This window comes from Xyrauchen texanus, chromosome 9 (assembly GCF_025860055.1).
Source record: "Xyrauchen texanus isolate HMW12.3.18 chromosome 9, RBS_HiC_50CHRs, whole genome shotgun sequence".
Lineage (NCBI taxonomy): Eukaryota > Metazoa > Chordata > Actinopteri > Cypriniformes > Catostomidae > Xyrauchen > Xyrauchen texanus.
Window position 1 is genome coordinate 48,721,675 of NC_068284.1, and position 27,500 is coordinate 48,749,174.

Sequence of the window (27,500 nt, forward strand, 5' to 3'; positions counted from 1 at the left end):
AATGAAAAAAAATAATAAAAAAAAATAAATAAATCTTCCCCTCGCTTGGGCCCCAAGTGCGCATGGGCCCCTGGGCCCGTGCCCATAATGCCCATTGGGTAATCCGGGCCTGACTACAGAGTGTAGTTTATAAGTATGTACCAGTTAACACATCGTTTACTCAATGAAACAAGTATTTCATTTAATGTGAAACATTGACCTGTCCTCATCGTTAGCTCAAGCTCCGCCCCAAAACTCCAAAAAATGAAGCACTTATTCCTCTCGCATATACACACATAATATAACACTTCATTTTAAACTCAATCAAATCAAGTTGTGACGTTCTACAATTGTGTTGCTTTAGATTATTGTAATTAATTAATTTAACAAGCAGCAAAAAGCGTTTCAAGTGCACCTCTCAAATATGAGGCACACGAATCCTGCCCTGACTCTACACAACCGCAGCCGCCTGTATTATCGTTTTCTTTCTTTAGCTGTTAGTCGGACTATAATTGAAAAAGGTCTTGAAGCATTTCAGTCTAATTTGGTGGATCTCGAAGTCGTCTTGATTCATTTGGGTTGAGCAACACTAACTTTATAAGCATTGTGAAGATATGATTGTTGACATGATAAATCTCTTGTGTTGGATTCATCTTTGGGGTGTCAAACTCTATTTTGATTCTGGGTGAAATGCAAGTTGGGCCACTTGTCAACTCAACTAGAGGTCCAATTTTGAATTAGATAAAAAAAAAAAATGTATTCTGGTCAAATAAATATATAAACGAAGATAAAGCCAATATATTAAACACCGTGGAGGAGTATATACTAAGTTATACTAATGTTAACCAAATGTGGGTAACATTGTATAAAGCTGATACTTATTCTATTTAAAGAGGAATATCTGAAGCACAAATAATGCTGAAACTAGAAATGCACCTTTATTTATTCAACGACCATTTCTGTGTATATTTGACTCAGACGTTGTTAAAAAATTGGTATGTTCAATGCAATTGTTTTGATAGAGTGAAACAAGATACAGTTCCAGTTTCAACATTATTTGTACCCCAGAAATTCCTCTTTAAAAGACTAAAACTATCAGCTGTATGAAAAGTGACCTATATTTGTTTTTGGACCTTTGAAAATGGGTAAAATTCAACAATTTGCTCACGGAGCCACATTGAGATCCCCATATCTCTGGGAATGAACCATATAGAGCCTTATAAATCAAAATACCCAAAGAAATGTTTGTTCTGAAGCAGCTTATAAAAGTATATTAAGATATCTTTAATACTTCTTGAGTTACATGCACGCCAACTTTGGAAAAAGAACACGAAAAGTGCTTTTTCCCCATTTTTGAACAGTCACCATTGGCTTATAATGCAACAAGGATTGCTAAATTCAACTGATTTTAGGAACAGGTCTACCAATCTCAGTTTAAAAATAAAATAATGATGCTGCCACCTTTCTAAAGTTATTTTTCTGACCCGTAGTTTTGCTCCAAAATCATAGGTGAAAATTACCATTTTGGCCCCCCTGTACAAAATAGTGGATTACACCGTAAATATTCATCCATGGCATTTCATATTTTGGCTCTCGTCTTCATTTATGTATTACTTTCACCAGAAATAAATATTGAAATGTAATAGTGGCGAACACTTTTGGAGATTTCAGTCTTTCCCCAGTAGAAAGAGCTGTATTTGAATCTTGATGTTTCAGTAAAGTTGTGTTTTTCCCCACAGATCTCATATAAAGCCGTCAGCTCATTCGATCCGGTCCTGGATCTCTCTAATCAGAGTGGAAAAGTTGTTAAACTTGGGAATGAAACCAGTCACGTGTTCCTTGGTCTTTATCCCGGATCCACGTACTCCTTCACCCTCAGAGCGAGCACGGCGAAGGGATACGGGCCGCCCGCCATCACCCAAGCGACCACTAAGATCTCAGGTGTGTGTCTCACAGGAAAAACCCTTAAAGAGTCCAGAAAGCAGATAGAAGATCCTGAGGTCAATCTGCTCAAGTAAACAATGGAAGCAAGGCAACTCCGTAGTGCATGCATTGTCCCGTCAGGACAGAATCCCTGACCTTTGTCCATTGACTCGACGTGCCGCAGTGGCTTCAGGCTGTCTACACTGGACATTTGCTTCATTATTATAATCGAATTGTTGCCACAATATATTATTTAAATAAGTGGATGAATAAGTACATGTACTAGGGTAGCCACCCGTCCCGTATTTAAATATTAAATGATTGATCCCGTATCGATTCAATACCGCCGGTGATATGTCCCGTATTTAGGCTGGTCCGATAGCATCATGGCAAACTTTTGATATTCGTTTGAAATTTTCCAGGCCGGAGATCTCCAGATGGAGGCCGGATTTCCAAAAGAGGGTGGGATTATTCAAAAAAGGGGTGTGGTTACTCCAGAAAGGGGGCGTCACTTCCACATATGGGTTGGGTTAGGGAAAGGGTTAGGTTTGGAGCTTCCGCTCCTTTTTGGAGCTATGTCCTTCTCCAGTTAATGGGTAAGGGACCGTCTGAAAAGTCCACACATTGTGCTAAAATGTGCTAAAACTGTGGAGGGTTTGGTAAGGGACCGTCTGAAAACATCAGCCGAGGTTTGTAACCCCCAAAAATGCAACAACGTACAATAAACATGTGCTTGTGATGAGTTGGCCTGCGTTTGAGTACTTTCATAGAGTTTGTGACTGGACCCTTTAATTGAATGTGTGTGTGTGTGTGTGTGTGATGTGTGTGTGTGTGTGTGTGTGTGCAGCTCCATCAATGCCAGCATACGATCAGGAGACTCCTCTGAACCAGACGGACAGCACCGTTACGGTTGTGTTGAAGCCGGCTCAGAGCAGAGGAGCACCTGTCAGGTAACAGACATCAACACTCGACTCAATCCAAACATGTCTTGTGCAATATGTGTGATCGTGTGTGAATAAATCCAGGACTCGAGTTGATGGGGTTTCAGGGGATGCCATCGCTCTTGTTGAAAGAAATGGCAAACCACCATTCCCTCATACCAGCCCCTTTACATGAATGATGTTATGAATTACTTAGAACTAATCATGCAAGTAAAACATTAGAATTCTCTTGGTAATTAATAACTAACATACTTTAAAATGGTGATTACCCGAGCCGCATAGATTGAGGTTTAGAAATGTTTGGGGTTGCCAGATATGTTAAGGTTAGGTTAGGGTTAGATGCAATCTGCCATTCAGATCTTTACACTTGCACAGTTTGGAAATATTCTGCCAGTGTTACTCTTTATTTGCACAATCTGGCAACCATGAGCGTGCAATCTCTCTCTCTCCAATGTGAGTTACCAAAGTGCTTTACACTGTGTCCCAATCACCCATTCACACACACACTCACACACCAATGATGGCAAAGCTGCCATGCAACTTGGGGTTCAGTGTGTTGCCCAAGAACACTTCGGCATGTGGAGTCATGTGGGCTGGGAATCAAACCACCAACCCTGTGATTAGTGTCCGACCCGCTCTACCACCTGAGCTTTTGCACCATGAATAAACATGACAAATGACATATTCTACTGCTTCTTATGTGGATTGAATGAAGCAGAAAATAATGTATTATTTATATAATATGCCGCTTTGAGAAAATGGCAGCTGCAGTGACGGAAGCAGCAATTACGGGACAAGCACCAAAATGGCAAACATTGCACAGCATTAAGCACAACCTAAAGATCACATATGACATAAAGCGGAAACACACAACATTATACATTGGCTCAGGGTGGATTTGAACCAATGACTTTCTGTTTAACAGGTCACTGCTAAATTTTATTGGAGCCCAGCAACCATTTATGAAGCCCAGTGCAAAGATATCCATAACAACATGTGGCCTTAAACACACTGAGCCACTCAGTTGACCTGTCGGGCTGATGGCAAAGAAACATCGCCAGGCTAGAGTCAGCACACAAGTGTGGATTATCTTTTGAACTATAGGTGGCGCTATCTCAATACTTCTCAGGGATTCTCAAGACATGATGTTTATGATACATAAAAAATGTCTTTTAAATCTGACAATGCTTTTAAAAGATATATCGTTTTTAGATATGTGATAAAAAGATTATTATTTTAATACAATCGGATCAAAAGGTACGGCCCAAAATTGCCATTTTCTTTTGACCCATAGGAGGTGCTGTCTCCAGTTTTTGCATGTCCCCTCGTGTCATGGTCCTGATGAAGCATACCAATTTTCGTTTTGACATGATAAGCCGTTGCCGAGATACAGCCTCACATCCAGTTTTACATCGACCTTGTTAATTTTGCGCTGCTGTAACTTTTAAACAGGCGAAAATTAGGCGACTATCATTTGAGCAATTGTTTGGACAAATCGGACAAAGTTTGAAGGAAGTGATAACCATGCTAAACAGACCATATTCTTTTGAACTACATGTGATGCTGTCTCCAAACTTCTCGATCTTTTCAACTATAATCTTTCACACTGAGCCTCAGTTGACATGCCCACTGAGTGGCAAATAGACTTCCTGAGGTTAGAGTCAGCACTCAAGTGTAGGTTATCTTTTGAACTATAGGTGGCGCTGTCTCCAAACTGCTCATGTATCATCAAGTCATGATGTCGATGATGCATGCCAGTTTTCTTTGAAATCCGACAATGTATTAAAATGATGTATGTAGATGAAATCCTCATGACCCACAGAATCCAGGGCATATGGTTAAAAAATGTTCACATGTTTCGACCCATAGGTGGCGCTGTCACGAAACTCTGCATGTACCCTCAAACCATGATCCTCATGAAGCATACCATGTTTCGTTTGACTAGGACAAAGGGTTGCCGAGATACAGATTCAAATCCGTTTTCACATCGACCTCATTAACTTTGTGATGCCGTAAATGTTTTTCAATTAAAGCGAAAAATCAAAATTCGGAATCTTTAATTTCGGCGGCTTGGCCTTGAGATTATTTTGAGCCAGTGTTTGGGAAAATCAGGGTTGTCTGGAGAATGAAGAATGTGAAAAGTTTAAACTGAATTCATCATAATCCAAAATGGCAGACACTGTAATGGGCACAGTTTTAATGTAAGGGGTCCATTTGAATCATCAGGAATGATGTCTCTAGGACAAACGGTTCAAGAAATATGCTCAAAATAAAAGTGCATTTTTGACATGGTGGTGGCGCTATAGAGTATGTCCTAGAGACCCCAAATTTGGTGTGGCGGCCATTCATGACCACTTCTATCATTGTGCCAAATTTCACCCTTTTCCTATGTACGGTTCTATGGACTGCCTTAGACTCCTTTTGGGGAGGAATAATAATAATAATAATAATAATAATAATGGATACAAGAACAATACAAGAAAAATTGAATTTATAGAAAAAACATTTATTGCCAGAATAAGTTATTTATTTATTTATTTAGTACATGTTCCATCAGTCAAAACATTATTTTATGCCTGTGAAGTTTATAAGGATAGTATTGTAATGGGATGGTATGCAGAAATCCCTGTCATGTGGCATGTGATGTGAGGTATGCATGAAGTCATAAATTCTCCTTCTAATGTTTATATTTGGCATGACAAATTATTACAGCGACCTCACCGTTCTGGATGCATGCAACTTACATGCAACTGGATGAATGCATCATTTAGTGCAAAATGGACCTGAATGACCGTTCTTTCTGAAGAAATGTTAAGTAAACGTGAGTATCTGTAAGTGTGCACACGCTATTGGACGCTGTTTGCTAAATCCTGCAAGAGATAAATCTCTTTCTCTTCTCATAATGGCTCCATTGAGCTCCGAGGTGCTCTCAGTTTATCTGCACCTCCATTTCAAACTCACTTTTTATCTGTTTTTATTCCTTTATTGTTTGTGGAGTCCTCCGAGTGAGCATCAGTGTTTGAAGAGAGAACAAAGCGTGTGTGTGTGTGTGTGTGTGTGTCTGAAGCGCTTTCATGTGTTTCTCATGACCGTGTCACCGCAGCCACTGACTGTCCCTGAAACCCAGTTTGTTGTTTCATCAGCTGCTGGTTTGTAAACTGCTTGTTGTTTCTCATGTTTCATAATGAAAACATCATCATTCACTGTTACATGTTACATGAGAATCTTTAATAAGTGTAGGATAAAACTACAGCGTCATCATGAGATTATTATGAAGGATGGATTTTATGTTGAGTACCCATGGAGTGGTGGTGGTGTAGTGGGCTAAAGCACATAACTGGTAATCTGGTAATCAGAAGGTTGCTGGTTTGATCCCACAGTCACCACCATTGTGTCCTTGAGTAAGGCACTTAACTCCAGGTTGTTCCGGGGGGATTGTCCCTGTAATAATTGCACTGTAAGTCACTTTGGATAAAAGCGTCTGCCAAATGCATAAATGTAAATGTAAATAACTGCAGCTCATTGTGAACTGTACATGACTGTGTATTGCAGTAAATTACAGTCAGAGTAATCTCTGACAATTTCAGGATTACACTGCCCAGTTTAAACATCATATCACCTTATCCAATCATGTTTTTAACTCACAGACATTCCCGAACAAATCAAGTTTGGATTACTGTGATCCACGTTTTTCTGTAGCTGTTATTATATTTCCACTGAAAACGATTCATTCAGAAATCACGATTTAAAGCTTCAGACAAGGTCACTGTTAATTATTACGTGGGTCATCTGTGTTGTTTTATGTGCACACACACTCATGCGATATAACATGTGATTAGTGTCGTAATGACTTCAGTGTATCTTAAGGTCATTAGGGTCAGAGGTCAATCCATGGTGTTACGTGACATCAGCTGTGTTTAATTACACAAAGATGAAAAGCAGAAATATTTAAGTAACAGGGTTGGAAATCATTAGAATGGGTTTAAACATAAAAGGTAAACAAAGAAATATTGTGACGAGGAGGAGGACGTGGCTGGGCTCGGCCAGCGCTGAATCAGAACTATCAGCCGGTTCAAAAGAGAGAGAAACATGCGGCCGTGCTGCACGTCAGTTTATGTTGACTGTTCAGCTGGTTCCCGCCGCCTCCTTGCCCGTCCTTTATGTGTAACAGTGGTGCCGAAACCTGGGAGGGAGGAGGGATAGTCCTCGCCGCTGCCAGCTGCCAAGGGAGCAGCCGCGGCCGTCTGCCTGGGGACGGACGGGTCACTGCCAGCCTCCGACAGCTGGAGATATCGTGGCCGCCTGCTGGGAAGGAGTGGAGCGCTTCCGTCCGCCAGGTGCCGGAGGGCTCGTTGCCGTCCACTGGGGGAGGAGCGAGCTGGCGTCCGTCAGAGGGCGGAGGAGCGGCTGAGGACCGGGCGACAGTGCATCCGAGCTGGGGTCTGCCAGAGGGCGGAGGAGCGGTTGAGGACCGGGCGACAGTGCATCCGAGCTGGGGTCCGCCAGTGGACGGCAGCAAGTTCTTCTTGCTCTCTCTGGCTGTCTCCACTCACCCTTTCACAGGTTCACAGGAGGCGTTGTGGGCCAGATAAGGGGAGGCCAGAGATGCCAGTTCAAGAGAGAGAGACGCACGGGCCTCGCTGCATGTTTGTTTATGTTATTGCCTGTCCTTTATGTGTTACATATATATATATATATGTGTATATATATGTGACAGTAACCCAAAATAATAATGTTGTGTTGCTAGTGGCACAGATATGACTCGGTGATTTAGTGGTTATTAATCTGTCATCCTCCTTCATACCACAGATTAATAAATGTTTTGATTTTGAGTATTATTGCGAGCAGAAGAGCAGCACAGCCATGAGGATTACTGACAGAGAATTATCATGAAATCAGTATTATATTTCCTTTGTTGTGAACGAGTAATCAAACGCTCTGATTAGCTGCGGTAAAGTAATCTTCCCAGACGCTCGCGCTCACAACAACAGATGTTTGTCATTGATACACGCCTGAAGGAAACGCATCATATGAGTCAAAAAACAAAAAAGATGAAACAAAGAAACAATAAAAACAGTCACTTCCTGCATCTCTGTTTACAAGATACCAGCCACCAGGAATAAGCCATTTATTTATTTATTTATTGGTAATTATTAATCATAAACACAAATCCACCCACACAGTAGTTTTACGTTCATGTCCGGAGGGCGCGTGCGTGCGTGTGTGAGTGTGTGTGTGTGTGTGTGTGTGTGTGTGTGCGTGTGTGTGTGTGTGTGTGTGTGTGTGTGTGTGTGTGTGTGTAGCGTTCACTTTGAGAGGATTACTGATTGGCTGCACAAACGCCTGAAGATGATTCAACACTAAATCCATGTTTACAAGCCCGCTGAGAGACGTGCCACCCTAAACACTCCGTCTCATCGGTTACGCTGTTCAAACGTGCCCGAGGCCAATGAGTCGTCAAGAGCCACGCTAATAAATTACACAAACACACAGCTGTTGTGCTAATGTTGAGTGTGCGCCCATATGACAGCCGTTGTCCTGCTGGTTGGATTTCTTCAAGTCATTGACGAGGTTTAGATGTTCAGTTTGTATTCTCATCCCCCGTCAAACCCATCAACGATCCATTTCACCCCAAAATGACATTTCTGTTATCATTTATTCACCCTCATGTTGTTCCAAACTTGTATGACTGACTTTATTCTGTGGAATGCCAAAGGAGAGGTTTAGCAGAACTTTCACGCTGCACTTTTCTATACAATGAAGGTGCACAGTGATAAGGGGATGTGACGAGGAGGAGGGCGGGGCCGGGCTGTGATTATGCACGCCCGGCCCCAAATCGGGCTAATCAGCCGAGGAGAGGGGTAAGTGCAGCGGGAAGTGGCAGTCCGGAGGAGAGAGAGACACATGCAATGGCCGTGTGTGCGTTTGTGTTGTGTGTCTTTTTGTTTCATCAAATATTAGTTTGACCATTCAGCCGGTTCCCGCCACCTCCTTTCCCATTTAAACCATGTTACATTGGTGACGAAACCTGGGAAAGAGGAGGGATGCGCTGTCGTGGAGTCCTCGCCACTGCCGTCCACCCACAGGAGCCGGGGGATGGAGGAGTCGTTGCCGGCCGCCTGGAGCGGTGGAGCTGCTCCAAGGGTCAGAGGACTTGCTCTGCTCGCCCGGGGAGGAGCGGCTGTCATCCGCCAGAGGGTGGAGGACTGATCGAGAACCAGGCAATGGCGTGTCTGGGAAACCGGCGAGCAAGTTTTTGTAAAATACAAAATAAGCTTCGCTTAAGGGTTCGCTGTCCTGTTAGTTGTGGGGGGGTCACTGTCCTTTTAGTTGTGGGGGGTTCGCTGTACCTGTTAGTTGTTGGGGGGTTCCCTGTCCTGTTAGTTGTTGGGGGGGTTCTCTGTCCTTTTAGTTCTGGGGGGTTCGCTGTCCTTTTAGTTGTGGGGGGTTCTCTGTCCTTTTAGTTCTGGGGGGTTCGCTGTCCTGTTAGTTGTTGGGGGGTTCTCTGTCCTTTTAGTTCTGGGGGGTCGCTGTCCTTTTAGTTGTTGGGGAGTTTGCTGTCCTTTTAGTTGTTGGGGGGTTCGCTGTCCTGTTAGTTGTTGGGGGGTTCGCTGTCCTTTTAGTTGTTGGGGGGTTCTGCTGTCCTTTTAGTTGTTGGGGGGTTCTCTGTCCTGTTAGTTGTTGGGGGGTTCGCTGTCCTGTTAGTTGTTGGGGGGTTCTCTGTCCTTTTAGTTGTTGGGGGGTTCTCTGTCCTTTTAGTTGTTGGGGGGTTCGCTGTCCTGTTAGTTGTTGGGGGGTTCTCTGTCCTTTTAGTTGTTGGGGGGTTCTCTGTCCTGTTAGTTGTTGGGGGGTTCTCTGTCCTTTTAGTTGTTGGGGGGTTCTGCTGTCCTGTTAGTTGTTGGGGGGTTCGCTGTCCTGTTAGTTGTTGGGGGGTTCTCTGTCCTTTTAGTTGTGGGGGGTTCGCTGTCCTTTTAGTTGTTGGGGAGTTCTGCTGTCCTTTTAGTTGTTGGGGAGTTCTCTGTCCTTTTAGTTGTTGGGGGTTTTCTGTCCTTTTAGTTGTTGGGGGGTTCTCTGTCTTGTTAGTTGTTGGGGGGTTCTCTGTCCTGTTAGTTGTGGGGGTGGTTCTCTGTCCTGTTAGTTGTTGGGGAGTTCTGCTGTCCTTTTAGTTGTTGGGGGTTCGCTGTCCTTTTAGTTGTTGGGGGTTCTCTGTCCTTTTAGTTGTGGGGGGTTCTCTGTCCTGTTAGTTGTTGGGGGAGTTCTGCTGTCCTTTTAGTTGTGGGGGGTTCTCTGTCCTGTTAGTTGTTGGGGGGTTCTCTGTCCTTTTAGTTGTTGGGGGGTTCTCTGTCCTGTTAGTTGTTGGGGGGTTCTCTGTCCTTTTAGTTGTTGGGGGGTTTGCTGTCCTGTTAGTTGTTGGGGGGTTCTCTGTCCTTTTAGTTGTTGGGGGGTTCTCTGTCCTTTTAGTTGTTGGGGGGTTCTCTGTCCTGTTAGTTGTTGGGGGGTTCGCTGTCCTTTTAGTTGTTGGGGGAGTTTGCTGTCCTTTTAGTTGTTGGGGGGTTCTCTGTCCTGTTAGTTGTTGGGGGGTTCTCTGTTCTTTTAGTTGTTGGGGGTCGCTGTCCTTTTAGTTGTTGGGGGGTTCTCTGTCCTTTTAATTGTTGGGGGTTCTCTGTCCTGTTAGTTGTTGGGGGTTCTCTGTCCTTTTAATTGTGGGGGTTCGCTGTCCTTTTAGTTGTTGGGGGGTTCTCTGTCCTGTTAGTTGTTGGGGGAGTTTGCTGTCCTGTTAGTTGTTGGGGAGTTTGCTGTCCTGTTAGTTGTTGGGGGTTCTCTGTCCTGTTAGTTGTTGGGGGGTTCTCTGTCCTTTTAGTTGTTGGGGAGTTCTCTGTCCTGTTAGTTGTTGGGGGAGTTTGCTGTCCTTTTAGTTGTTGGGGGGTTCTCTGTCCTGTTAGTTGTTGGGGGGGTTCTCTGTCCTTTTAGTTGTTGGGGGTTCTCTGTCCTGTTAGTTGTTGGGGGGTTCTCTGTCTTTTTAGTTGTTGGGGGGGTTCACTGTCCTTTTAGTTGTTGGGGGCGTTCAGCTGTCCTGTTAGTTGTTGGGGGGGTTCTCTGTCTTTTTAGTTGTTGGGGGGGTCGCTGTCCTTTTAGTTTTGGGGGGTTTTCGCTGTCCTTTTAGTTATGGGGCGGGAGGGCAACTAACCCTAACTAGTCATTTGATGTTCTGTTACTTTTGATTGCAGGCTTTGGGATGTTGGCAAATCTAAGCAGAGTTTGAGACATTGTTGAGATCTCTTGTGAATCTCTAGAGTAGACGTGTGAGATTACTGGAGTCTTTATGCACATGTAACATCAGGAGACTTCAGCAAAAGACAGCATTGATGTCTTGGAGACTATTCCTCCTCTCTCGTGTTTATTCTCATTTCTTTCATCCACACTCTCAACTGTGTGACTTTAATTCATTCGGATCTCTAGACGTGACTGTGTGATACTGCTGCAGTCGACGACAGTGTGCGAGAGTTTTTAGTCTAGACCGCAACAACTCGAGAACTTCCTGTTTGATATGATCGATGCAGACATCTCGTCAGAGTTCCTTAATTGCACATTAGCTCCATATTTCTTCTACAGATGGTGTGTAAACAAGCTCGTTAAACATCATTATACTCCTCGTAATTGTACATTTAGGCCCTAAAAGTTTACGTGACACATGTCAATATTACACTAGTTTCAGTGCTAGTAATTAGTCCTGTGCCAATACTGCAAAACGCTTTTTTGATCTGACAAGCTCGGCTCTATTGTCAGAATACATTGTACATCGAGTAACAAATCAACAGTTTGAGGAACTAGTCACTGGATTTGGCAAAGTTTATGCCATCGGATCTATAAAAGATATTTCGAGTTTTGTTTTAGACACTTAATAGTCACGTGTCATTGGGTCTCTCGTGTTTCTTGTGAGCGACATTCTAACGTTTGAATGTTTTTAAGGGGATGTGAGAGGAAGAAGCCTTCAGCTTAACTCTGAATGCAGCATGAGTCACATTTCTAGTGCTTTTTGTCATAAATGATTGCGACTGTACTTGTATCTGCTTGTTACGTCTTTTATATTGTTGAGAATTGGTTAGGTTTAGGCATAGGGGTGCGCTTATGTATTCAAAAATATCTACCGGTATATAATTGTGTAATGTAACCTGTCACATGTTTGTGTTGTTTATAAGTGGGTAGGTTTAGGGTGGGGTTGTGTTAGGGGACCTTAAATGTGGATATGATAGTATAATGCAATTAAACAGTTGTATTTGTAAGGTATAATCCACGGCTAAAGTAAACAATTTTCATGCACAACGTTGCAAAGAGCCACCTGATGTGAAGTGCGTTAAAATGGTTTAACACACACATAAGCGTATATTATCAGATTAATTGTCATTGTCACAAAATTACCCCTTTTTCTCCCAAATTGGGAATGCTTTATTCCCAATGTGCTCTAATAGTGCATTCACATACAACGCAAAGCGAGCATTTTTTTGTCGCCAAAGCCTATCAGCATTAAGATTGTCCGGATGTCACTGACGTAGTAGCAGAAGAAATCAGGAAAAATGGAAAATGGTTGTAGTGGTGTGTGTGGACACCCGGAACTGTATGACACAACGTCAATGTATCTGGGACTTCCACAACAGATACAGAGCAGCAATCGTTGTGATATCGGCCATGGTTGATGGCGGAAAGAGAAGTTGTCGTAGAAGCCCCTCCTCCTGTCCTTTTCCAGAAGAGAAGGGGGAATTCTCGCGGGTTCGCGTTATTCGCGCGAACGTGAGTTTAAACACAAATTCAATCCAGCGGTCAAACTCGCGAGGCGAATTTTTTCTGCGTTGTATGTGAACACACCATTAGTCCTCGTGGTGGCGTAGTGACTCTAGGGTGGTGTCACGTCTGAGACCGTCAATCCGTGCATCTTATTATGTGACTTGTGTGGAGGCTTCACGCTGTTCTCCACGGCATCCACGCACAACTCACCACACGCCCCACCGAGAGCGAGAACCACATTATAGTGACCACGAGGAGGTTACCCCATGTGACTCTACCCTCCCTAGCAACCGGCCCAGTGTGGTTGCTTTACACACTACTAATAGACCGTTTTTTTAATCGATGACCTTGCTCGATTTAAACATGGCTCTTATCTGCCTGCGCGTGACATTTCATCTTTAATTACTGGTGCAATATCTTAATGTTACATGGTATGCAAATCTATTATGCATATTTAACTGTTTACCGTCTGTTTGTGTGTGTTTGCATCAATCTATTATGTTGCATCAGACATTGTTATTTTTTATTAGTATCAGATAACTATAATGCATGTAACATATCTATATATATACCACATTATGTCTAAATGTAACATATTCATAATATCAATAGTGCATATCATGCAAAGCATGTTTTGGTAATATGGTGCATTTCTGTTGCTGTCTAAATTCTGAATGTTCAGTAAAAACATTGAATCTTTTTACAACATTGTAAGGGGGATAAAGTGAAAGGACGAGCGTGTGTTGTTCCAGACTGGCCCCGCCCTCCTCCACTCTACACTCCTCCCGGTGTTGCCTCAGGGCGGGGAGACCCTCTCCGGGGGGGGGCATGCTTTGCGCACCATCTGCCGGCTGGTCATCCCCGACTTCTTGACCTGGGAGGAGACAGGAGCGGAAAAACAAAAAAAACGAAATAGGCGAGGGAAAGGCCAACACGGATCGACAGAGTGAGAGAGAGGAGAGAGAGAAAAGAAACTCACTCACCGATTCTCTGATGCAACGTCGTGTGGTCCTTGTTCACTCCTCCACCCTCTCAGGCGGATGATAGTCACTCCTCCCTGGGCGGACCGGAGTCAGACCTCCAACCCCCAGCGGACAGAATGCCCCTCCACGTTCCCGGCAACCCGTGGGGATACTCCACCGCCCCTGGCAGCGGCCCTACTGCTCCAGGCAGTCGGGGAGTCACTTCCCTCCTCTCCTCGTGGATGGTGGTCTTCTCTCGACCCCTCCGCGTTTCTGGGGGATGGCAGGGCACTCCTCCGCCCCTGGCAGCGGCCCTATAGCACCAGGCGGTTGGTGTGTCCAGTCCCCACTCGCCCCGTGTCTGGGTGGTCGGCTACTCCATCACCCAGCAGCGGATGGCAGCGGTGCTCCCCTGGGTGGACGGCAGTGTTGAGGACTCTGCAACGGGAATCCCTCCTCCTTCCCAGGTTTCGGCACCAATGTAAGGGGGGTAAAGTGAAAGGAGGCGGCGATAACCGGCTTAACAATATAAATAATATTTAATTAAATTAAAAGACACTCATGCGCACCCCATCAGGCTGATTGGGGACCTGAGAAAAAGGCTGATTTAATGCATTTATTACAGGTGCAACCTGGAGTTATGTGCCTTGCTCAGTGATGCAATGGTGGTTACTGTGGGTATCAAACCAGCAACCTTCTGCTTACCAGTTCTGTGCTTAGCCCACTACGCCACGTTGCTTGTCAGACAATGGTCATTAGTATAGTTTAGCTAAGTCAAATGTCCGAGTACAGGAGACTTGTTTAAATGGTGACATTAAAACACCCTTCAAACTTGCTGTGGTCTCTTTGTTGGTAAAGTTTCCTGTTGTCTTTGGTTGTTTGTGTTGTTGTTGTTTTGGTCGACCGGTTGCTGTCACGCTGAATTAAGCTGATGACTAAAGGAGAGTCCGGTCACATTCAGCTCTTGTGAGCTCAGAGATGACAAGACCACAATAACTGCACCTCAACAACACGGCAATTAAACAGCTGCATTCAAGGGAATAAATAACAGCATATTAAGAGTTTAAACGTCAGGTATCCACATGGGATGGTCGACCTCTGTGATGTTGGTAATAATAACGTCAACATGAAATGGCTTTCACAGTCCATTTTACTTCCAAAGATATTCAAAACAAAATGTAGGGCGGGACTTGATTAGATTCAATGCAAATTGATTGGATGGTTAAAAGTGGGCGTTTCATACAGAATGGACCAGGAACGTATTGACTATTTAAATTTGTGAATGTTTAAATTTAAATGTCTTGCCGTGCTGCAAAGTTTTCATATTTAACCCCCTGAGACCCGAGTGTCACTGCTGTGTGCATTTTCCATTCCCCTTTTTGATTTGTTACAGTAGCACCTAATAAACATGCAAAACAAAATTCTTAGACCAAATAGTAATCCTAAAAATGTATGTCCACATGTGTGGACAGCGGGACTATGTGACATTTTCCAGGAGTGTTGATTATTCATGCTTTTGAGACGTTATTCATAAATGATCATAATTAATTCAGATTGAATGTCCAGCATCATCCAATCACTGGCAACCATGTTCAAATAAAATGATCCATTATAAATGTTGAATCTATGAACTGATGATTATTGAATGTCCAAACATCATCTGCAGCCTGAAACTGAACTTATGATCAGATTTTAGGAGTGAACGCACTTAACTGTATAGAGAGCTATAGGATGCTCCCTTGCTCCCTATTTAGTGCATGACTTAACCTCCAGTGTGCTGTCTGTCTGCACTGGTCTCAGAACAGTTATAGGAGAGCTATAGGATGCTCCCTTGCTCCCTATTTAGTGCATGACTTAACCTCCAGTGTGCTGTCTGTCTGCACTGGTCTCAGAACAGTTATAGAGAGCTATAGGATGCTCCCTTGCTCCCTATTTAGTGCATGACTTAACCTCCAGTGTGCTGTCTGTCTGCACTGGTCTCAGAACAGTTATAGGAGAGCTATAGGATGCTCCCTTGCTCCCTATTTAGTGAATGACTTAACCTCCAGTGTGCTGTCTGTCTGCACTGGTCTCAGAACAGTTATAGGAGAGTTATAGGATGCTCCCTTGCTCCCTATTTAGTGAATGACTTAACCTCCAGTGTGCTGTCTGTCTGCACTGGTCTCAGAACAGTTATAGGAGAGTTATAGGATGCTCCCTTGCTCCCTATTTAGTGAATGACTTAACCTCCAGTGTGCTGTCTGTCTGCACTGGTCTCAGAACAGTTATAGGAGAGCTATAGGATGCTCCCTTGCTCCCTATTTAGTGCATGACTTAACCTCCAGTGTGCTGTCTGTCTGCACTGGTCTCAGAACAGTTATAGGAGAGCTATAGGATGCTCCCTTGCTCCTATTTAGTGAATGACTTAACCTCCAGTGTGCTGTCTGTCTGCACTGGTCTCAGAACAGTTATAGGAGAGCTATAGGATGCTCCCTTGCTCCCTATTTAGTGAATGACTTAACCTCCAGTGTGCTGTCTGTCTGCACTGGTCTCAGAACAGTTATAGGAGAGCTATAGGATGCTCCCTTGCTCCCTATTTAGTGAATGACTTAACCTCCAGTGTGCTGTCTGTCTGCACTGGTCTCAGAACAGTTATAGGAGAGCTATAGGATGCTCCCTTGCTCCCTATTTAGTGCATGACTTAACCTCCAGTGTGCTGTCTGTCTGCACTGGTCTCAGAACAGTTATAGGAGAGCTATAGGATGCTCCCTTGCTCCCTATTTAGTGCATGACTTAACCTCCAGTGTGCTGTCTGTCTGCACTGGTCTCAGAACAGTTATAGGAGAGCTATAGGATGCTCCCTTGCTCCCTATTTAGTGCATGACTTAACCTCCAGTGTGCTGTCTGTCTGCACTGGTATCAGAACAGTTATAGGAGAGCTATAGGATGCTCCCTTGCTCCCTATTTAGTGCATGACTTAACCTCCAGTGTGCTGTCTGTCTGCACTGGTCTCAGAACAGTTATAGGAGAGCTATAGGATGCTCCCTTGCTCCCTATTTAGTGCATGACTTAACCTCCAGTGTGCTGTCTGTCTGCACTGGTCTCAGAACAGTTATAGGAGAGCTATAAGATGCTCCCTTGCTCCCTATTTAGTGCATGACTTAACCTCCAGTGTGCTGTCTGTCTGCACTGGTCTCAGAACAGTTATAGGAGAGCTATAGGATGCTCCCTTGCTCCCTATTTAGTGCATGACTTAACCTCCAGTGTGCTGTCTGTCTGCACTGGTCTCAGAACAGTTATAGGAGAGCTATAAGATGCTCCCTTGCTCCCTATTTAGTGCATGACTTAACCTCCAGTGTGCTGTCTGTCTGCACTGGTCTCAGAACAGTTATAGGAGAGCTATAGGATGCTCCCTTGCTCCCTATTTAGTGCATGACTTAACCTCCAGTGTACTGTCTGTCTGCACTGGTCGCAGAACAGTTATAGAGAGCTATAGGATGCTCCCTTGCTCCCTATTTAGTGCATGACTTAACCTCCAGTGTGCTGTCTGTCTGCACTGGTCTCAGAACAGTTATAGAGATCTATAGGATGCTCCCTTGCTCCCTATTTAGTGCATGACTTAACCTCCAGTGTGCTGTCTGTCTGCACTGGTCTCAGAACAGTTATAGAGATCTATAGGATGCTCCCTTGCTCCCTATTTAGTGCATGACTTAACCTCCAGTGTGCTGTCTGTCTGAAAGTTTAACCCTTTAATGACAGCACAGAGTCTCCTGAACTGAGATCAGTTGGTTTAAATTAAATTAGATTATGCATTGCCTATAGCGAAGCCAAAATACAATGTCCACGCATGTGTACGCGGGGTCTCAGGAGGTTAGGACACTTCCAGATTCTCTATAATGGAAATACAGCGGGGTGCAATAGTTTGAGACTACATTGAAAATCTGTTTTTGTTTTTATTTTTTATTCAAACCTGGAATAAACCTAAAAGTTGTGACGTAAATTGACTTCAATTAGAATGATTTCAGATTCTGCACAATTTCTAGGTGACTAATGCAATATTAGTAAAGTTATGCCGCTTATATAAAATTCAGATGTAGATTAGAAGTTTTGGACCCCTGAATATTCCTGCTGGTTTGTTTGTGGTTTTACACTGATGTAATTAACAACAGTGCACTTCAATCCCTGATCATATAGATTGCATCAGATTAAAGGGCATCAAAAGCAGCAGGTGGCATTATGCATATGAAGAATCTTCCACGCTTGGATCCTTCATTGCCGACGCCGTTCTTCATTGGCCGAGGGCAGAACATGGCGGCCTTATTCACACCGTACATATCAGTCGTGACAGCATGCTGTTCCATTCACACACACGTCAAGACCTTCTCCTTTTCTCCTCTTAAAAGAAGCTGAATTTATGCAAATAATAAGTGGTGTGATGGGCAAAGACCTCCGTTTCCACAGTAACAGAAGGTAGAGGGACATTATGGGGTTCAGATGTGGAAATTGGTTCCCGTGACGCCCACGTCCAGGTCTTATCCCATTACACTTGCGGTAGGACACACACACAGATCACATTATACCACTCTGTGTGTATTTAAAGCTTGTTGACCTGCATTTTGGAACATGAATATGTAAAGCACACATTGGTATGCAGATTTAATCTTATGTGACAAATATGATCTTATACATCTGACACATACAAATGATATAGACCGGATGTCTTGAGGAGTAATCTCATGAATTCATCATATTCAACACAGAATCAAGCGTTGCTGCCTTTTGAGATTATATGAATTAAGCACCCCACTCAAACATTAGCTCCACCCCAAAACATCACCGTAATGTAATGTGAATAAATTATATATTATTTGCATTGTACAGTAGTCATAGATCATGGTAGAACCAAGTTTCACTGCCTTGTGTGCTTTTATTTTAATGTAATTTTATTCAACTCATTTCCCCCCAAAATTCTCAATGTCATTTCCATTTCTGATACGTGAGAAATAAAATATTAGTGTGGCAGGGAGGAGGGTAATCAAGCCCTCGAGAGGGATAAAGGTGACCGGAGACGGCAGTTCGAGAGAGAGAGAGTTACTGGCAGCTGCCCTGCATAAACGTACTCGCCGGTTCTCCGATATGCCGTAGCCTCGTCCTCGGCCACTCCTCCACCCTCTAGTGGACGACAGCCGCGCCTCCTTGTGCGGATCAGATGCAGTCCTCCTTCCCCTGGCGGACGGAACGCCCCGCCACGTTTTCGTGGACGTTAGGGGTCTCCCCTGCCCCTGGCAGCGGTCCTTCACTCTCAGGCGTCCGGGCTCCTCCGTCCCCTGGCGGATGGCCGCGGCTGCTCCGTTGGGGTGGACGAAGTTCTACTGCTGATTGTGTGTGTGAGTTTGTGAGTGTGTGTGTGTTTGATTGTGTGTGTGTGAGTGTGTGTGTGTGTTTGTGTGTGTTTGTGTGTGTTTGTGTGTGTGTGTATTTGTGAGTGTGTGTGTGTGTGTGAGTGTGTGTGTGTGTGTGTGTGTTTAATTGTGTGTGTGAGTGTGTGTGTGTGTTTGTGTGTGTTTGTGTGTGTGTGTGTATTTGTGAGTGTGTGTGTGTGAGTGTGTGTGTGTGTGTGTGTTTGATTGTGTGTGTGTGTGTGTATGAGTGTGTGTGTGTGTGTGTGTGTGTGTGTGAGTGTGTGTGTGTGTGTGTGTGTGTGTGTGTGTGTGTGTGTGAGTGTGTGTGTGTGTGTGTGTATGAGTGTGTGTGTGTGTGTGTGTGTGTGTGTGTGTGTGTGAGTGTGTGTGAGTGTGAGTTTGTGAGTGTGTGAGCGTGTGTGTATGTGTGTGTGTGTGTGTGTGTGTGTGTGTGTGTGTGTGTGTGTGTGTGTGATGTGTGTGTGTGTGTGTGTATGAGTGTGTGTGTGTGTGTGTGAGTGTGTGTGTGTGTGTGTGTGTGTGTGTGTGTGTGAGTGTGTGTGTGTGTGTGTGTATGAGTGTGTGTGTGTGTGTGTGTGTGTGTGTGTGTGTGAGTTTGTGAGTGTGAGTTTGTGAGTGTGTGAGCGTGTGTGTATGTGTTTGTTTGTGTTTGTTTGTGTGTGTGTGTGTGTGTATGAGTGTGTGTGTGTGAGTTTCTGAGTGTGTGTGTGTGTGTGTGTGTGTGTGTGTGTGTGTGTGTGTGTGTGTGTGTATGAGTGTGTGTGTGTGTGTGTGTGTGAGTTTCTGAGTGTGTGTGTGTGTGTGTATGAGTGTGTGTGTGTGTGAGTTTGTGAGTGTGTGTTTGTGAGTGTGTGTGTGTGTGAGTTTGTGAGAGTGTGTGTGTGTGTATGTGTGTGTGTGTTTGTTTGTTTGTGTGTGTGTATGTGTGTGTTTGTTTGTGTGTGTGTGTGTGTGTGTGTGAGAGAGTGTGTGTGTGTGTGTGTATGTGTGTGTTTGTTTGTGTGTGTGTGTGTGAGTGTGTGTGTGTGTGACTAGTTCTGCACCTCGTTGAAGAAGCGTTCTGGACTGATATTAACCTCTGCACCCTGATGAAACTACGTTGCGGCCAGCCAATCAGAATGTACCTTACTATTGCAACTGAAATCTCAAATCTGAAGAAGCAAAGCTTGAAAACATATTTGCGTTTAATGAGAACTGAGAGGAACGGGACAGTTTCATCCGCACATAAATGTGTAATTTTGTAGTTTCATTAACTACAGTGTATTTATACACCCAGCTTTTTATATTCACAGATAACCTTTTGCTAGCAAACGCAGACTTTATTACAGATTAGCAAACCCAAAGGTCAGATTAGCATCAGTCAACATTCAGTGCGCTAGCCACCGCCGCCGCCACCGCATATCTCCTCTCTGTCCCCGTCGGAGTGTCTGTGACATGTATGAAACACAACACCTGTTTACATCCACCTTTGTTGCATGTTTTTGTAATGGTCACTTGATATTTACACAACGCTGCATGTTAGCTTCACCGTAGCCCGTGTGGCTAGCGCAGTGGCGCTGCAGGGCGTCAGTGGCCCTTTCCCAAAACTGACACACAGAATTTATGAAGGGAACGCGAGAAGATGTTTGACCTTTAAGTCTATAAATGATTAAACAGCAAACACGGGCGTCTTGGTGTTGTGGCGCAGCTAATTTATGAACTTCTGAGGGGGTTGCGGTCAGGTTTGGAGGGGGTCTTTTTTTCCTTAATATTCCTTCGGTGGAGAAGAATATTGCATAGATCCCTGAGTGTAGCGTGTTTGAGACGGTACCTCTGATAGAGGCCTCTTAGGCAGTCTGAGAGCCCACAGCGGGGCGAGATGAAAGAGAACTCGCTCCGAGAGATTGGACTGTATTCTGGAGGACTCTCTGATGAATATTGTTATAGATTGAGGCAGCAGGTGCTGCTTATGAGAAACACGCTGGAATGTTCCAATATGTGTTGTATCCCGACAAGAGAACATTGTGGATTTGTCAATAACTTTTCTTTACATTTGTTTTATTTCGTGGGTTCTGTATTAACAGTATGATGTAATATCAAACTCTGTTATAGGCCTACATTATGAGACGAATAATCATGGGTTAAATTTAGCTGAAACAGTGGCCACTTTTTGTCAATTTATTTATTTATTTATTATTATTTATTATTATTATTATTATTATTATTATTATTGTTGTTGTTTAATTGTTTATTATTATTATTATTTGATTTATTATTATTATTTAATTTATTATTATTATTATTTTATTATTATGTATTTGTTATTATTATTATTATTTGTTATTATTATTATTTGATTTTTTATTTTATTATTGTTATTATTATTTAATTTATTATTATTATTATTTTATTATTATTGTTATTTAGTTGTTATTATTATTATTATTATTATTTGTTATTATTATTATTTGATTTTTTTATTATTAGTATTATTATTTAATTGTTAATTATTATTCTTATATATTTTTTTTATTATTGTTATTTATTTGATTTATTTATTATTATTATTATTATTTAATTGATTATTATTATTATTATTTTATTATTATTGTTATTTATTTATTTTTTATTATTATTATTATTTATTTATTTGTTTGTTCTAGCAAATATACAGAAATATCAATATATTTATTATGTATATTCTTGTGTTGTTTGTTTAAATTTGTATTTGGAATCGATAAAAAATTGTTAATAACAACAACAAAAACATTATAATTATAAATGGTAAAGGGTAATTATTTATTGCAGTGTAGGTTTCCCCCACCTCCAAAATCCCAATTAACCCCTGTGAATAATATTGTATTTTATTAATTGTTTGTTTTATTTATTATTATTTTATAAATATTATTATTTATTTTATTTAAATTTTGTATTGTTACATTATTATGACATTTAAGCAAATTTCCCCTCATATTCGCATTTTCATAATGCAATTAAAATATATATATATATATAATTTAAATTGTGAGGTTTTACAAGTCATTCTAGTATTGTTGTACTCTTTTAATTTAAGATGAATAAAGTCAAAAATAACAATATGGTATTTCAGTATTACATTAATGGAAATGTATTGAGGATCATCTTAAAACATTCTGGAAATTGCAACACAAAATTGTCCATATACATCACTGCATTAATATGTGAGTCAAATGTGCTCTTAATTGTCATGAAAAGAATTTCACAATGCAAAAAAAAAAAATTTTTTTTTTTTATATTAATAGTACTAAAAATGGGCTTAATTGTGTTCATGTAAACTATAATTTCATGTATTTATGGCTGATTGTAATCCCATAATGTGTCATTCTCTGGTGATCTGTGTCTCTCTCTCTCAGTGTTTATCAGGTGGTTGTGGAGGAGGAACGGCCGCGGCGAGCTCGTGGAGGGGAAGCGGAGATCTTGCGCTGTTATCCGCTGCCGGTTCACTATCAGAACTCCAGCAGTCTGAACTCTCAGTACTATTACACCGCTGAGTTCCCGTCCTCCGGCGTCCCCTCGCCGCAACCCTTTACCATCGGAGACAACAAGACCTACAGCGGCTACTGGAACACACCGCTGCTGCCGCACAAGAGCTACAGCATCTACTATCAGGCCGTCAGCACAGCTAACGGGGTGCGTTCACTGAAGGGGAGTGTCAGGAATATTCCTGAAGCCTTCCTTGTTCGGAAGCTCCTTTCCTGCTCAGAATGAACGGTGTAAAAGCAGGACAGTTTCATTTATGCATTACATTTAATGTTTATATCATCAATCAATAATTGAGGATGAAAATAACAAAATAATTCAAGCAATAAATAATAAAATATAATAAACATTTATTTATTTAATTATTTCTGTATTTATTTATATTTATTGGCTGATTGATCACAGAGAGCATCAAATAAACATGTTAATAAATATTTATTAACTAAATATTATATTATATTATACAGAAAATATTTACAGAAATTAATAAAATATATATATATAAATATATAAAGTTAAGACTTATTGTGTGCATTATAAAGTATTTACCTCATTGGTTATTTTATGTATTTATGTCATTATTTATTGTTTTGGCAAACTCGGTCCTCCATAATTGAATTATGATGATAAAATGCAATTTATTCAATATTTTCTTATCTATAATAAAATTAATTTGACCTGTTTTAAATTGTGAAATTGTTATGAATCGTACAGAAATAATTAAACATAATTGTGGACATATTTTACTGCATTAAATTCAATAATAATGAATGGCAGGTGAATTGAGAATATTTAATAGCCATAAATATTTCTTAATGGCCATAAAACGATATTTTGCATAAGGTAAATATTCCACAGCGGTACAAGCACGTGTGTTTCTTTTGGACCCTGTGGGACAGAGACGGAGCAGCTGTGGAGAACTCGGTGACATGTCTAAAGCCTCTCAATTATGTGGCGTTCACACAGAAACACGTGTCGCTGAGAGTGGCTCTTCATGTGGCCCTCTGGAACCAGATCAGATCGCACTCCATGAGGAGGGTAATTGTGGCTAAGAAAGAGAATGGATGTGAAGAGGCTCCCTGTGGACACCTCGAGTGTGGCGACCGTCTCCAAAAACACGTGGAAGAGGGCGTCAGGGAGCGGGTTCACGCGGGTCTTGCTCTGAGTGCAGCGGGCGGGTCGAGAAACCACTTTTGAGTCGCACTGAGAAACTTTCTGAGTGTCGCTTAGAGAGACGCCCACTGCCCGCAATACTCACTCTAATGCATCTCTCTCTCTCTCTCTCTCTCTCTCTCTCTCTCCTCGTCCGCTGGCAGCTGCGATGATGACACGTTCTGCTTGAAGCCGCCTCGCTCTCTTGCCGTGAAAGAGCCGCAGCGTCGGGTGTAATTGACTGCGGATCTGCGTTTCAGCATCACTGATGGATGCAGACGGGCACTTACGTGGACGGCCCTCGTATCGCATCTATTCAAGACATGTCATTCATTCAATCAGGCTCCATGCTCTGAATGTTCGGCCTTTCACTACAGACTGGCGTAGACCCTTTTGGGGTTGTGCTTCAGAGAAGTTTGTAATGGGGTTGAGGTCAGGGGATTGAGCCGGCCACTCCTTCACCTCAATCCTTTTTGTCTGGAGCCAAGACGCTGCTCGTTTACTCGTGTGTTTGCGGCCGTTGTCTTGTTGAAACACCCATTTCAGGGGCATTTCCTCTTTGGCATTGGGCAACATGAGCTCTTCGAGTATTTTGATGTATTCGAACTGATCCATGACCCCTCGTATACCATAAATAGGCCCAAAACCGGCGTACGAAAAACATCCCCATACCATGATTGCGGCAGCATGCTTTACTGACTTCACAGTGTACTGTGGCTTGAATTTGGTACCCGGGCATTACCTGGCATCACCTGGCATCACCTGGCATACTGTCAGTGACCACTAGACCCGAAAAGAACAGTTTTACTCTCATCAGTCCACAGAATGTTACGCCATTTCTCTTTGGGCCAATCGATGTGTTCCTTGGCAAATTTGAATGCCGTTTTTTCAACAATGGCGCTTTATGGCGGCTTCTTGCTGTTAGCTTATCTTCGATCAAACGTCTTCTGAGTGTAACACTACTTGCAGGTCATTTTCGATCGTCGTTGATCTTTCTGGAGGTGGTGATTGGCTCAAACATTCTGTCCATTCTTCGATCTGTTTTAACAGTAGTTGCTCGTTTTCTTCCGCGTGTTTCGGGATTTCGTTGCCTTTGAGGTCACTTTAGCCGCGCATCCTATAATTTACTGCACTTTTGAATCGTTGTAAAAACATTGTAATTCCAGTGTTTGGAATTGGTTGTGTTTAATTGGTGTTTGTTGTGCATTAGATGTGTTTTAACTGCCTCCATGTGCTTATACATCAAACAAACAATAAGATAAACACAAACAACATTTAGAGCAGCACTAAACAAAGCCTCACCAGCAAATTTAAAACACTTTTATTTATTTATTTAATTATGTATTTGATATATTTTTGATATAGTTGCTTTATTGATTGATTGATTTCGCCTTGTTCCTGCCATGATGATAGCCTTGGATGCTGGGTTATTTATTGTTTGCTGGCCTTGGTTGAATACTCTAGATTTGATGTTTAAAGGCATGTTACATACTGTATAACGTGTGTACTTCTGAATTACTAAGGCATTGATCAAGTGTCCTGAGTGGTTGCTAGGTGCTGTGTGGGTGTTATTGTGTTGCTAGGCAGTTGCTAGTGGGTACTAGGTGTTGCTAAAGTGTTCTGAGTGATTGCTGTGCTGTTGCTAGGATGCTCAGTGGTTGTTAGGGCTTTGTCAGGGTGTACTGTTTGCTTAGTAGTTGTTGCTAAGGTGTTCTGAGTGGATTCTATGCTGTTACTTGACTGCAGAGTGGTTGTTAGGGCTTTGTCAGTGTGTACTGGATAGCCACTAGGCATTGCTAAGGTGTTCTGAATGGTTGCTTGGGTGCTGAGTGGGTGTTATGGCATTGCTAGGCAGTTGCTAAGGGGGTACTAGGTGTTACTAAGGTGTTCTGAGTGGTAGCTATGCTGTAGCTAGGATGCTGAGTGGGTGTTGGAGCTTTGCTAGGTGTAATAGATGTGTACTAGGCATTGGTAAGGTGTTCTAAGTGGTTGCTAGGTGCTGTTTGGGTTTTATTGGGTTGCTAGGCAGTTGGTAGTGGATTCTAGGTGTTGTTAAAGTGTTCTGAGTGATTGATAGGGTGCTTAGTGGGTGCTAGGGCTTTGCTACGGTTCACTGGATGGTACTAGTCATTGCCAAGGTGTTCTAAGTAATTGCTAGGTTATTGGTGCTAAGTGCTGGTGCTGAGTTGGTGTTGTGCTATTTCTAGACAGTTGCTAGGGGGCGCTAGGTGTTCTTAAGATGTTCTGATTGGTTGCTATGCTGTAGTTAGGATGCTCAGTGGGTGTTAGGGCTTTGCTTAGGTGTAATAGACGTGTACTAGGCATTGCTAAGGTGTTCAGAGTGGTACCTAGATGGTTGCTAGGGTGCTAAGTGGATGATGTGTCATTGCTAGGTCGATTCTAGGGGGTATTAAGTGTTGCTAAGGTGTTCTGAGGTGTTGCTAGGTTGTTGCAAGCATTATGGCTGGATGTTATTGCGTTGCTATGCAGTTAACAGGGGGTACAAGGTGTTGCTATGGTGTTCTGAGTGCTTTCTAGGATGCAGAGTTGTTGTTAGGGCTTTGCTAGTGTGTACTTGATGGGCACTAGGGGGTTGCTAGGGTGCTGAGTGGGTGTTATGGTGTTGCTAGGCAGTTGCTAAGAGGTACTAAGTATTGCTATGGTGTTTTGAGTGGTTGCTAGGATCCTGAGTGGTCGTTAGGGCTTTGCTAGTGTGTACTAGGCATTGCTAAGGTGTTCTTAGTGGTTGCTTGGTGGTTGCTAGGGTGCTAAGTGGGTGTTATGGTATTGTTAGTCAGTTACTAGGGGGTACTAGGTGTTGCTAAGGTGTTCTAGGCTGTTCAGCTCTGTCTGAAGGAGTTTGTAGCTAAAAAACAGTAGTTGTTGTTACAGTCAGAAAGCGTTAAGGGGTTCAGAAAAAACCCTAACATAAGTTTGTACAACAGCAGTATGTTGGTTTTGTCAGGGGAACAGAGAGAACAAGAGTTGATGTATTAAATAGAGGGACAGTAATATCACCATATAGATCACTGTAGTCAGTACAATGGACTGTTTTCTTTTTGCTGACAGAAGTAAATAGTTACTCTTGTAGTAAACACTTTAGCATCGCTGTCTATGCTTCACTTACAGTGACGATCACAGGTGCTGTTGCACTCGATTGAAGCTTATATTTGACTACATTTCTGTGTTATATTTATATTTAGGGCTGTCAATACATGAAAGTTACAGTATTTCATTAGTCTTTTGATTTGCATACTTTGCACAGTTAATATTAATGACATGATGGGGTGTGACGGGTGAAATTTCAGTATTGAATCACTGAATGTCTGATATTTTTTGTATCTGTTTCTTTCTTCAGGAGACTAAAATTGACTGTGTCCGTGTCGCAACCAAAGGTACAGATTCGAACATTATGGCAACACATATAAAACACAGCAGCTTTGAAAGATTTCACAATTAACATTCTGCTTGTAACGTTTCCAGCATGAGCTTTTCACATGTGCATTTGAATTAATACTGATTAGATTAACGTCTTTTAAATCCTGGTTTAAAGGAATAGTTCACCCATCATTGACTCACCCTCATGTTGTGTGAGGGGGAAACACAAAAGGAGACATTTAGAGGAATGTTCTTGCTGCTCTTTACGCGGAGCTGTCAAGCTTCAAAGCTGCTCCAGAAGTATCATGAAGTGACTTCAATGGTTGCTAGATCTATATATATATATATGAGAAATGGACTACGTTTTAAGTTAATCATTGAAAATGTTCCCGCAGAGAGTTTCAATTCATGCACGAATCTGACCCACTCAAAAAAAATTTTTTAAGATTTATGCACTTCAGTTTCAAAACAAAATTCCATCA

General features: G+C 42.5%; 1 protein-coding gene across 8 annotated transcripts in view; it reads left to right on the top strand.

Moving 5' to 3' along the window:
- The window catches only part of LOC127649107 (receptor-type tyrosine-protein phosphatase mu-like), a 338,123-nt gene that overhangs the window by 190,473 nt on the left and 120,150 nt on the right, over nt 1-27,500 (top strand). For all 8 annotated transcript variants that reach the window (XM_052134042.1, XM_052134043.1, XM_052134044.1 and 5 more), the window contains exons 10-13: nt 1,719-1,920; nt 2,750-2,852; nt 22,362-22,638; nt 26,999-27,035. In XM_052134042.1, the coding sequence (XP_051990002.1) occupies nt 1,719-1,920; nt 2,750-2,852; nt 22,362-22,638; nt 26,999-27,035 (619 nt within the window). The remainder of the gene's footprint in view (nt 1-1,718; nt 1,921-2,749; nt 2,853-22,361; nt 22,639-26,998; nt 27,036-27,500) is intronic.